The following is a 13,097-nucleotide window of genomic DNA, read 5'->3' as shown; positions in this document are numbered from 1 at the left end:
GTGTCACTATGCCTGGTATTCCAGTAAACTTTTCCTCGCCTCTAATAAAGATGGGTCAATTTAAAATGCCAACTTGAGCTATTGTTGGTACCAAGTGGTGTATTACAAGAAATTCAGATGTCCATTTATTTTGTTAATCCTTGGTGTGACATCAAATAGTACACCATGAAGTTCCAGTGACCCAAATAGATATTACATTTAAAATGAACTGCATGGTTCCAAGTCAGCTATTTAGTGAGACGATGTCTCAAGAGTAGAAAAAGTGTGCATAAGAAAACGGGGCAGCCAGGAGGCGGTGGCTAAACCTTTAATCCAGGCAACTCACCAGGCAGAGGCGGGTGGATCTCTTGCGAGTTCAAGGCCAGCCTGGAGGGCAGAGCTAGTTCCGGGTCAGCTACACAAAGAAATCCTGTCTTGAAAACCAAACCAAACCAAACCAAACCACCCCCACCCCCACCCACACACACGGAGGGAAGGAGGGAGAGAGAGGGAGGGAGAGAAATACAAAACCTTACTAAAATAAAGACCCAACTATACGTGCCTTAAATGTTCGTATTTAATATTTAATAATTGCACATAAAATATAATAAAATGTAATTATTGTTTTCTGAAAAATTCATATTTACCCTTTGAAAACAAAAGACAGCTTATTTTCTCTTATTTTTTTAGTATTTTAAAACTTTCAATGCAATATTCCCCTGAAATGAATGACTAAAACTTCTGTTGCTTTTAAGTCTTCTTTTTTCCCTCACGTATACAATAAGAAGGAGTTTTGTGGATACTAGTAGGGGGGAATCTTTGAAGCCATCACTCTTCTGGTTACACACAGGAAAGACATCCATCTGAGGTCCCTCAGGTCTGATCAGGCTCTGCTTACTTAGCTGGCCACAGTCTACAGCACTAAGCCAAGTATTTCAGATTTCAGGAGGATCATGTCACCAAGGAAGAGAAAATGGGAATCCTTCCAAATCCTAGGAAAAACTTGGTAGGTTATTTCTACTTTCTGATAACACAGAGCCCCAACCTCATAAAATACTAGCATGGTCTCTTAGTCACATATGCTTCACTTAAGTGGTTGAAGAATTTGCAGAACAGTCAGGAAGATCAAGTAATGTAAATATAAAGGTAAAATATGTTAGGAAACATGAATAAATATATATTTCCAATTTTCAACTTAGAAATTAAAATACCAGTTGCCAAAATGTCATAAATAACTCTAATAATCATTCTCCTTATGTTGGTTTGTTTAGACTTTTAGGATGGGGTCTTCTGCTGTAGCCAAGGCTGGCTTGGTCCCCTCTCAGATTCTGAGGGCCAAGAATTTAGACACTAGCCATCACAACCACCTCTACTTGTGTCTTAAAAAGAGGAAGAAAAGTGTCTTCGTTGCTGAATGACTCCAGGAGATAGGCGTACCACTTAGTTATAATATCGTGGGTATTTGATGTAGCAATCAAGCACGCTGCACTGTTGGCCCTACCTTGTTTATCTTTCATGCTGCATCAAAGAAAGAAATCAGTGTGTTCTGGTCATAGCTGTCGAGAATCTCCAGGAGTACAGGTACTTTGGTTTTTACATTAGTGCCTTTGAACTTAAATTTATCTATGAAAAGATCAGTAATCATACCTAGAAAGAAAAATATTATTTCTTGTCATTGATTAGTTCTTTTAACAATGCATGTGGTATGCTATCATCTCCTGAAATTCCATTATTCAACATATACGAGCCTAGAAAAGGTTGGTGCTTTTAAAAACAGATGTGTATGTGGGGAAGGTTGAAGCAACATTAGAGACATAATTATTTGATAACCTTCCTAACAACGGGTTATAACTGCTGACTCAGCCAAGCCAAGCCAGCCATTTTGAATCTATGTTGGTGCACCCTGCGTCACAGTGACTGCTTTTCAATCAGGAAGCGTCCTCTGAGCTGAAACACTCCACCTATTGGCTTACTGGGTGCAGAGGTCTGGGAATATTACTTCACTTTTGAGTTTCCAGATGGAAAACAGGGATACCTCAATTTGTCAATCATTTATACAAGACCCTTGGATATTTTAGGAAGAAGAAAAGGAAAACTACCATGGATGTATTGGTCCAGTAGGACTGAGTGCCATTACATGCTAACAAAATGGCATCGCTTTCACAGTGAATATACAGGTGAATATTTGCACTAAGGGGAATAAAAAAATTAGAAAAAGTCTCATACCAGTTTAAACAAGGTTTCATCATGAAGTCAATCAGAATAAGACAGATTTCGCTGGTAAATGATTTATAAAAGTAAAACTTTGTTTTTCAAAGCTGCTTTCTGGAGTTTGGAACCACAGATAAGAGATGATAGATCTGCAACACCATCATGTGAGGATATTGTAAAGGAGACCCCATGCTTGCCATATAGTCAACACTTTTCATTTATGAGAAAGGCTTGGGTGCATAATCAATTCTGTATGCAGGTTAGTGGATCAGTGTGGGCTGATGACACCAACCACGATGGCAGCAGGCTACATTTCAGGGAGAGAAGGGCCTAATGAAGGCTTGGCCACTAACTAGGTATGTGAAAGCAAACTTAACTCTCCTATTTTAGCTAAATATTATTGAAAATGAAGATAAAATCATCTACTTTGCAGACCTCTTGCAATGGTTGAATATCTCATGAAAGATGGTGCTGTGTGCTGCACACAATAGATCTTGGAGAAAGACTGCATTCAAAGCTTTTTCTTACTCTTCCTTCCCTCCATCTCTGCCTTCCTTCCATTCTATACAATCTGTAACATACCCAACTTATCAACAAAGCAAAACAAGTTTTAAACTGTAAACTTAAGCATCATATAAATAGGGCTGGAGAGATGACTCAGCGGTTAAGAGCACTGACTGCTCTTCCAGAGGTCCTGAGTTCAATTCCCAGCAACCACATGGTGGCTCACAATCATCTGTAAAGAGATCCGATGCCCTCTTCTGGTGTGTGAAGACAGCTACAGTGTACTTTTATACATAATAAATGAATAGATCTTTGAAAAAAATCACATAAATAGCCCTACTAATTTTTGCCTAAATAGATTAAATGCTGAATTTTTCTTTTCTTTTCTTTTTTTCGGAGCTGGGGACCGAACCCAGGGCCTTGCGCTCGCTAGGCAAGTGCTCTACCGCTGAGCTAAATCCCCAACCCCAAATGCTGAATTTTTATAATAGCAACAGAACCTGAAAAATCACTATGAGAAAGAGTGTGGATGCCTAGTGGGTTGCAACACCTTTTCACTATATACATATATGTTCATGGTATAATTCCACTTTCACATTTATTTGCATTTTTAAAGTAAAAAAGGTTAAGATGGAAGGCCACCTTGGCAAAATATACAAATATTTTGTACAATAAACTGGTCTCCACAGGCTTGTGGATGCTGGGATCTCTGCTTAGCTCCTTTCACAACTATTTGGCAGAAAAGGAGACAAACAAGCAAAACCCCCAGAAAACTACTGAAAAGACACACAGCAGGATTATCTAGAAGGGTTCACTCACCATAGAGTCTTTCAAGATGGGCAGGCTGCTTTTTGTATTCCTCTTGTAGATGATCAGCCTCTTCTAGGATACAGCGATACTCTGGAATCAGAAAGCTTGTATTTCCCTCATGAACCTGTAATTCCTTATTTAAAACAAAGAAATAGAAGTGTCTTAACGGTCAGATTTTAAGTAGCATAGCAATGTGTTTTAACTTAGAAAGCCTAGAGCTAACAGTCATGTTCATGATCCCACTGACACAAATCCTTACCTTCAAGGCATCAATTAACTGCACTTTCTTAGCCAGAAGCAACTGGTACTCCAACTTTGGGTGAATTAGCTTTAAAGTATGCTTGACTGACACTTCATTTATCTCTAGAGGAAATTGGTCAGGCACAGTAAGTCATTTTCACGAAAAACTTTGCTATTATAACTAAAAAATTGGATTGGGCAATTTTCATTTTTTTTTACCGTATGATATGTTGAGATTAATTTTCCTTTTTGTAGCTTCTTTAGAAAGCACATCTTTTAGGATGGATATTGTAGAGATGTTGTCAGATTTAAAGATTCCTTCTCCTTTTCTAGAAAAACAATATATTTTTAAAGAAATGTTGTAGGAGCAAGTGACCCCATAAATATATATTTTTAGCTAGTGTTTAGATTTCATTTGTCCTTACATCATCTGCATCTTTCTATGATTAAGGTAAGCACAAACATGTATTCTGGCCTATGCCATACCAAGTCAGCTTCTGAACTGAAAACTAAAGATCCTGTTACACACATACTTCTTTTTTTTCTTTCTTTTCTTTGTTTTTCAGAGCTGAGGATCAAACCCAGGGCCTTGCACTTGCTAGACAAGCGCTCTACCGCTGAGCTAAATCCCCAACCCCACACATACCTCTTAAGATGAGACTTTTAAGTACTTCATTTAAAACATTGTTTCCATGGACATTACTATTACCAATAACTAACCTCATATATAAAATGTATTTAGAATTGCTTATTTACACAGACACAGACACACACACACACACACACACGTATGTTTTTCTTTAATGTAATCTCACAAATAAATTGTATTACTATATGCTTTATTCTTAAATCTGGTATTGAACCTGAAAGAGAGACATCTGATATTTTTCAGGAACAGCATCTACTGCCACAACTTATAGTCTCAGGACCCTCAGTTTTCTTTAGGAATCCCTACTTCTCATACTAGGAGAATGGAGCACACCTGTAATCTCAGGAATGAGAATATCCTACCAAGGACAAGGATAAATTAGTAAGATTCAAGCTGCACATTCAGACATTTGGGACACAATGAAAATTTAAAACCATGAGTTATGATTATTAACTATTTTTCAAAGATATAGAAAACAACTTCAACAACATCGTAGCAGAAAAATTTCCCTACGTTAGTCAAAGAAATGGCTATGCAGATACAGACAGTCAGAATGCCAAACAGACAAGGCCAGAAAGAACAACCCCTTGTCAGTACAGTTAGACCTCTAAATATTTAGAACAAAGAAAATTCATTGCAAGGAGCAAGAGAGAGTCATCAAATCACATAAAGGCAGGCTGCTCTATAGGAGCGAATCTCTCACGGGAAACTTTAAAAGCTGGGAAACTTAGAACCTTCAAGTTTTGAAAAGAATAACTGCTGACTGAATCCTCCAAATGAAGAAAAAGACAAACGTTTGTACATGGGGCCCCAGGGGAGGGAAGGACAAACCACTTTTGCATAATAGTTAAGCAGGAGAGAAAAGGAAAACACTAAAATACTACCAATGCAGCAAAAGGACAGGCAGTCATACACAGTTTTTAGTTATAAATCTGAATATTAATGTTCTCAATTTCCCAGCCACCAGTCAGAGACTAACAGAGTGAAGTAAAAGCCTGTTGTCTCTAAAGCCCACATGTCACCATCAAAGACAGAGGCTAAGCGGGGTGGAAGGAAGGAAAAATGTATCCCAAGCAAATAAGCAGATGTTATTGTTCTGAAATCTGGCAAAACAGACCTTAAACCAAAACTAGTCAGCAAAGATAAAAAACCTAACTTTATGTTGATTAATGGGACAGATAATCTGTCAGGAGGACAATATGATCTTAAACATACACGAACTGAGCATGGGTCCACACCATCTCATAAGACAAACAACAGAGGCAAAGTCATAGGTTAGCCCCATACATGAACAGCAGGAGACTTCAATCTCCCATTCTTATTGACTGACATCATCAGGGCAAAAAATAGAGGCATCGTAAATGGCATCATAGATTTAACTGGTTTAACAGACATCTTTAGAACATTCCATCTAAAAACTGTAGGAAATTATATTTATAATTCAAATATTACCACAGACTTTATATAGACATTATTAGAAAGATATTCAATTTTACTTATTCATCTTTACTAACCACATTCTTAGACTCATTGATTCTATTTAATAGCTTCTGTTGAACATTATAAATTTTCAATTTTATTTTGAATTGAAAATTTGAAATTATTCCTGTCTTATATTAAAACGTAGGGCAGGTATTTTACATGACAAATGACCAATGCCTGTTTGATTTACCTGTACGCACACTCCAGCTGTGTGTCCAGAAAGGTATTCTGAAAGTAGAAAGTTGCACATTCCCCCGCTGGAGGCTTTTCCGGCACTTCAGGCAGGCAGAGCACGGCCCAGGAGTGAACCTCGGCGAAGCTGAACTGGCCTGTTAGAGTCAGCGTGTTCATGGGCCTGCCATTTAACAACAGACGTACACATTTGTGTGGTCAGTGGAAAACTATACACACAGGGACAAGCAGAACTTCAAATACACAAACATTTAACCCTATCACTTTTTAAACGTTTACACAGGGGCTCTCCTTGCAGCCCAGACACTCACTACAGACACCAGGCTAACCTTACACACATACTTTTAGAAAGTTCTCTGAAATTAATCTACACACCACACAAGTGAACATTTTAATTTACAGGTAAACTTCTGGATGCCTGTCTATTCCTATGCTTGCTTGTGATAGGTGTCTTACAGTTGGGTGATGTAAACCGCTTCCTGTTTATCGGAACATGCTTTATAGATTAAATTGAGATTATTCAAGTTGATTTGCTGGTTTGGAAATTCATCTGGGATCTGCGTTACACAGACCGCAAAATGTATGAGTCACTTCAGGAAAATAACCAATTGTGAAGCCCAGTACTGGGCTTGAGGTAGGGCAAGCACAGAAGTGAGTCTTTATTCTTTACTAGCTGTGACCCAGTGATAAGTTAGGCCCCAGTCCCTTCTACTTTCCCTGGATTTATTTAAACAACCTCTATTAGTTATTAAATGAAGTAAGGGAGAGACTGAAAAATCAATCAAAGCTAGGAGTGGTAGCCTGGAGATGTAACCCCAGTACTTAGGAGGCGGAGCCAGGAAGATCTGGATCAAGGCCCAGTTTGGGCTACAGAGTATGAACCTATCTTCAAAACATAATTGTCGGCCAATCAAACCAAAAGAGCTTAAAAGGCAAATGGATACTTATGAGGAGCTGGGAAAGTGCAAAGCATTAGAAGGGAATGTTCACAAGGCACTTCAGTGGGGTACAGCATCAAGCTAGGAATCAAAAGCTGGAAGAGGCTTTTGAGACGTCAGATGGTCTACAACCAGAGAACTAACAAATCACATAGGAATACAATAGAACTGAGTCTCTGCTTCCCAGTGTTCACTGTTCTTTCCGTTGGGATGCTGGGTCCATTAACCTTGACTTTTAAGCAAAAAGTACAACCAAAACCAATCTATTTCTCAGCAAACCTCATGATCACATATGTAATTCCATCTATTTGGAAGAATTCCAAGTTTAAGACAAGCCTGGGCGACTAAGTGAGATCATGTCTCAAAATAAAAGATATAGAAAGTCTCAGAATACAGCTTAATAATAAACTATCTGCCATATCCCTATATTCCCTAGGCTCTATATAAAACAGAAAGAAAAAAAAGGTCAAAAAAGGAATTCTGTTTCCCAGATAATTCCCTAATAAAATTCCCCCCTTATGATATTCCCCTTAACATGTAAGCTGCATTAGAAAGAACACGGGCCTCAGCTTCTAACTACAGCTCTGACACATGTATCAAACAGTGGGCTACTTTTCCAAGCCTCTACTTCCCTTTGCAAAAGACTTAACCTGTCTTTCCTTAAGAACCGGGTGGTGGGCTGGAGAGACGGCTCAGCAGTTAGGAGCACTGGCTGCTCTTCTAGACGACCAGGGTTCAACTCGAAGCACCTGCATGGCAGCTCACACCACCCTTAACTCTAGTTCCAGGGCTGCCGATACCCTCACAAAGACATCCATGCAGCCAAAATGTCAATAAACATAAAATAAAAATAGATGACATAATAAAAAGGGAACCAAGCAGTAATACTTGTGGGCATGACGTGGTTCTTGAATGCTTAAACTTACAGTAGCCATGATAACCTGCACAAGACTGGGCCATCTCTATCTTGTCACAGAACAAGGAGTTGCTCACAGGGCCCCGACCCTCCCTAAGGATACAGGAAAGGTTTAAGATCGATGAGTAAGGTACCCATGCTCTGTAAACAGCCCTAATGAACTTAACTGGGCCACACAAAAAGATAATAGAATGGGAATAGGAGGGGAATTAGCAGGCAAGGGGAAATGCTATTAAAATGTATTATGAACATTATAAAAATTTCATTATAAACCCATGTTTATATAAAGTAATATATGCTAATAAAATATTTTTAAATAATAGAAAATATGTAAGCACCTGGCCAAAACATGTCACAAAGTATTAAATTCCTACATTATCTCTTTCCTTTCCTTTTTCTTTTGCTTAATTCCATGTTGTCCCAAAAACCTCCCAGCATGAAGATGCTTCCATTTGAAATATCAGGAACTATCACAGTTGACTACTCGCCACACTATCGCTCATGGGGCAGCAGAAGAGCATATGGCGGGTAGAAAAGGAAGCTGGGTTGTAGAAAAGGAAGCCGGGTTTGGGTGGTTGCAGTCGATCCTGGTGCTACAAAAGGGAGCTGGGAAGGGCCAAAGCATAGCTGCTCCCAGGCAGAGAGCAGCGGCAGTAAAACTGCATGCAACAGGTAACTTCAAGGGAACAGCTTTTCCAGACACAACAGTATGGACGCACATATGAGCTCACAGAAACTGTGACAGCATGCACAAGACCTGCACAAAAGCTCACAGCAGGCGACACCCAGCATAGCGGTGGGGAAGTGGCATCAGGTCCCACCCCTAACCAGAAGGTATTTGAAATTGATAGCTTCTGAAACAGAGAAAAATCCATCTTCTTCAGTGGAATGACACTGGGGACATCAACCACACCGGGCTAGGCCCCAGGCTGAGGAGTTAGTCTTCCAAGACAAACTGAACTCCATGCTCATTTTTTCTTTTTCTTTTTCTTTTCTTTTTTTTTTTTCCCCCCCGGAGCTGGGGACTGAACCCAGGGCCTTAAGCGCTCTACCACTGAGCTAAATCCCCAACCCCTTATTGTTTTTTAAGAGAAAGTGAGTACAGGAAGTTGGGTGAATAGGCAGGTGGGGAGGATTTGAGGGCAGTTGGGAGAAAGGAAAAATATGACCAAAATATAGTGTATGGAATTCTCAAAGGATAAATAAAACATCTAAATATGAAAAATAAAAATCTTAAATTTTGTAAAAATGTTTAAAAATAATAAACAAACAAATGCAGCCATAAGTTGGTGAGATGGTTCAGCAGATAAAAACACTCCTGCCATGTCCAGCAACCTGAGTTCAGTCCCTTAGACTCACAGTGGAGAGAGAGTATCAACTTCCTAAAGCTATCATCAGACCTCAAAATTGCCACCATGGCACCTACTCACCCACATACAACACAGACAAACGCGTATACAGTTAATAAGATGTACTCAAAATAAAAATAAAAGCAGGCTTGTCTGAATAATGTATTATCTTACAAATACACCACTCTCCCCAGCTCTATACCTGTCGTGGTCAATAAAGTGAGTTCTTTGATGGAGTGACAGAGGTTTGATGTGGTACTGGCGAACCTGACAGGTTTTCGGTTGGATTCTTGGAGTCACATACGCCTGGAGTGTGCCATACTGGCCTTCAATTGAACGGATCTGATAACATAAAAGGAAAAGGAGGAGTTGGCAGCATGCCTATCCTTTCAGATGTTCACGTAGGTATCGAATGCTTCTGTCCAGTCTGTCCTGGACTATTCTGAAGGATCTGAGCCCCTGCCAGACGCCTTCATACGAGAGTACAGGAGAACTTGAGGTGATGGGGGCAGTCCTTAATAGCATCAATCACCTCCCAGGCATTACCATCGTGTGTCTTCAGTCCATCTGCCCCACACTCATCACTCAAAGGTCAGACGTACCTTCTGTACGTCTGAAGGAGGAGTGCATAATATACTTAAATAGTCACAAGAAAAAAAAACAATAAAAACAGGGCATTTTTGCCAAATAGAAAAGCAAATTCTTGAGATAACTAAAACTAAATTAAAATACTTCATTTTTTCTTGGAATTGTGGATTATAAAGAGGTTTTGTTACAAGTCTGTTTACAGAAATAAATGTTTCCAGTAAATAAAATAGCACATTATAACCAGTTACACCCGGACTAGAAACTCTTCCAGGATATTTTGATATGGCTGGTTGGATCTGGAGCAAGTTGGAAACACGAGATTGACTTACTAACCTGCAAAGACATAATATCAGAGTAAAGCTCGAGGTGCACAGCCCCTTTGACCGTGCTGCCAGCTCTCTCGCATACCTCAAAAGTAACTTCTGTAACTGAGATCTTAGCGCATGCCTTTCCAAAATATTTTATCTAAGTATTAATTAATGTTTAAAATAAATTCTTTGCAAGTATGGAAAGGAGAGAGGTAAAGTTTTAACAAAGATGATGAATAAGAATATAGAAAGAGCCAGTCACAGTGGCACAGCACTTGGAAGACAGAGGCAGGCAGAGCTCTGTGAGTTCAAGACCAGCCTTGTCTACATGGTGAGTTCCAAGACTATGTAGAAAGATCAGTCTCATAAAACAAAATATAGAAAGAAAAATAGATTATACAATATGGAAAAGTAGGACCAAGGTGCAAGTCCCTTAAAATTCAACTACTCAGCCATCTGGATCACTCTGCATTTGTATGGCTCTGTTCATGCACAAGCTGGAATGCATGCAGCTCTCCGTGGATGTGGCTCAGCCAGATCAGACAGCTTTGCTTCATTTCTGACAGTCAACTCTCTCCTCACTGCTCCTCCTGCTGCTGCTATCTCCTTCCCGTTTTTGTCCCTTTCATGCTTCTCCTTCATTGTATGCCCCCTGGCATCCCATGGCATAGTTCTTTCCTTAGCTTTCTTCTTGTTGTTATACAACTGTGGGGTGTGTGTGTGTGTGTGTGTGTGTGTGTGTGTGTGTGTGTGTGTGTGTGTGTGTGTGTGTGTGTGTGTGTGTGTGTGTGTGTGTGTGTGTGTGTGTGTGTGTGTGTGTGTGTGTGTGTGTGTGTGTGTGTGTGTGTGTGTGTGTGTGTGTGTGTGAGTGTGTGTGGTGTGTGTGTGAGTGTGTGTGGTGTGTGTGTGTGTGTGGTGGTGTGTGTGTGTGTGTGGTGTGTGTGGTGTGTGTGAGTGTGTGTGTGTGTTTTGTACTGCATTTGATGTTTTTCTTGAATCTCTTCCATGCCAAAGGCATTCTAATAATTTGAAGAACTGTCCCCCTAAGATTCTTGCGCTGGTGCCTTTTGGGAAGGGACTGGGCGATGGTTTGAATAGGAATGGCCCCCACAGACTCATGTACTTTAATGCTCGGCCCATCGCCAGTAGCACAATTAGAAGTTTGAGTAGGTGTGGTTTTGTTGGAGAAAATTTGTCATTGTGGGAGCAGGCTTTGCTGTGTCATGTGCTCAAGCACACACAGTCTCCTGTTCCCTGTGGTCAAGATGTAGAGCTCTCCGCTCCTTCTCCAGCACCGGCCATGCTTCCCACCATGGTGATAATGGACTGAACCTCTGAACCTGTAAGACGGCCACAGTTAAATGTTTTCCTTTGTAAGACTTGCTGTGTACTTCTCTTCACAGCAATGAAACCCTAAGACAGACCGGATCCTCAGAATTCTGACTAATCAACAGGACTGATCCCTGGACGGACTCCTAATTTGACAGAATTACTGGCAAACAGTGGGAACACTGTAGGTGGCACCTCAGAACTGGAAGCAGCATCCAGGCGTGTGTGTCTTTGGGGACAGCTGTCTCGGAGGCAGGTCTGTTGGTCACTATGCTCCCTGGCCAGTGAGGTAAGCTTCTATAATCTACCATAACATGCCTTTCTCTACATGGAAGCCTTTGAAACTTCAACCAGAATATACCCTGGCTTTTAAAATTGCTCCCCTCAGACACCTAGTTGTGGTAATGAGAAACTAACCAGCAGAGACAGATCAACTTATCCATTCTAACAGCTGCCAACATCCACTGATTCAGTACCAAATCACCAATTCAGATGGTCTGTGAATTGTTTCTTGGGTGTTCCCAGCTAATATCCACTTATCAGTGAGTGCATACTATGTGTGGGGTTTTTTGTTTGTTTTGTTTTGTTTTTTTGTGATTGAGTTACCTCACTCAGGATGATATTTTCTAGTTCATTCCATTTGCCTATGAATTTCATAAAGTCATTGTTTTTGATAGCTGAGTAATATTCCATTGTGTAAATGTACCACATTTTCTGTATCCATTCTTCTGTTGAAGGACAACTGGGTTCTTTCCAGCTTCTGGCTATTATAAATAAGGCTGCTATGAACATAGTGGAGCACGTGTCTTTTTTATATGTTGGAGCATCTTTTGGATATATGCCCAAGAGAGGTATAGCTGAGTCTTCAGGTAGTTCAATGTCCAATTTTCTGAGGAACCTCCAGACTGATTTCCAGAGTGGCTGTGCCAGTCTGCAATCCCACCAACAATGGAGGAGTGTTCCTCTTTTTCCACATCCTTGCCAGCATCTGTTGTCACCTGAGTTTTTGATCTTAGCCATTCTAACTGGTGTGAGGTGGAATCTCAGGGTTGTTTTGATTTGCATTTCCCTGATGACTAAGGATGTTGAACATTTCTTTAGGTGCTTCTCAGCCATTCGATATTCCTCAGCTGAGAATTCTTTGTTTAGCTCTGTACCCCATTATTTAATAGGGTTATTTGGTTCTCTGGAGTCTAATTTCTTGAGTTCTTTGTGTATATATATTAGTCCTCTGTCAGATGTAGAATTGGTTAAGATCTTTTCCTAATCTGTTGGTTGCTGTTTCGTCCTAATGACAGCATCCTTTGCCTTACAGAAGCTTTGCAATTTTATGAGATCCCATTTGTTGATTCTTGATCTTAGAGCATAAGACATTGGTGTTCAGTTCAGGAAATTTTCCCCAGTGCCCATGTATTGGAGGCTCTTCCCCCTTTTTTTCTATTAGTTTGAGTGTATCTGGTTTGATGTGGAGATCTTGATCCACTTGGACTTAAGCTTTATAAAGGGTGATAAGAATAGGTCCATTTGCATTTTTCTACATGCTGACCTTGAGGTCAATCAGCACCATTTGTTGAAAATGCTGTCTTTTTTCCATTGGATGGT

At 40.1% G+C, this 13,097-nt stretch overlaps 1 protein-coding gene across 1 annotated transcript in view; it reads right to left on the bottom strand.

Annotated features, from left to right (window-relative positions):
* Window positions 1–538: 538 nt before the first annotated feature.
* Window positions 539–13,097, bottom strand: part of Bbs7 (Bardet-Biedl syndrome 7) — a 39,666-nt gene continuing 27,107 nt past the window's right edge. The window contains exons 14-20 of the mRNA XM_032898495.1: window positions 9,473–9,612; window positions 6,066–6,230; window positions 3,964–4,073; window positions 3,764–3,867; window positions 3,514–3,637; window positions 1,481–1,626; window positions 539–971 (exon numbers count right to left, since the gene is read on the bottom strand). Of these exons, the coding sequence (XP_032754386.1) occupies window positions 1,493–1,626; window positions 3,514–3,637; window positions 3,764–3,867; window positions 3,964–4,073; window positions 6,066–6,230; window positions 9,473–9,612 (777 nt within the window). The 3' untranslated portion in view covers window positions 539–971; window positions 1,481–1,492. The remainder of the gene's footprint in view (window positions 972–1,480; window positions 1,627–3,513; window positions 3,638–3,763; window positions 3,868–3,963; window positions 4,074–6,065; window positions 6,231–9,472; window positions 9,613–13,097) is intronic.

Source organism: Rattus rattus, chromosome 3 (genome assembly GCF_011064425.1).
Source record: "Rattus rattus isolate New Zealand chromosome 3, Rrattus_CSIRO_v1, whole genome shotgun sequence".
Lineage (NCBI taxonomy): Eukaryota > Metazoa > Chordata > Mammalia > Rodentia > Muridae > Rattus > Rattus rattus.
Note: the sequence above shows the minus strand (reverse complement) of the source record. Positions and strands in the feature narration are given on the sequence as shown.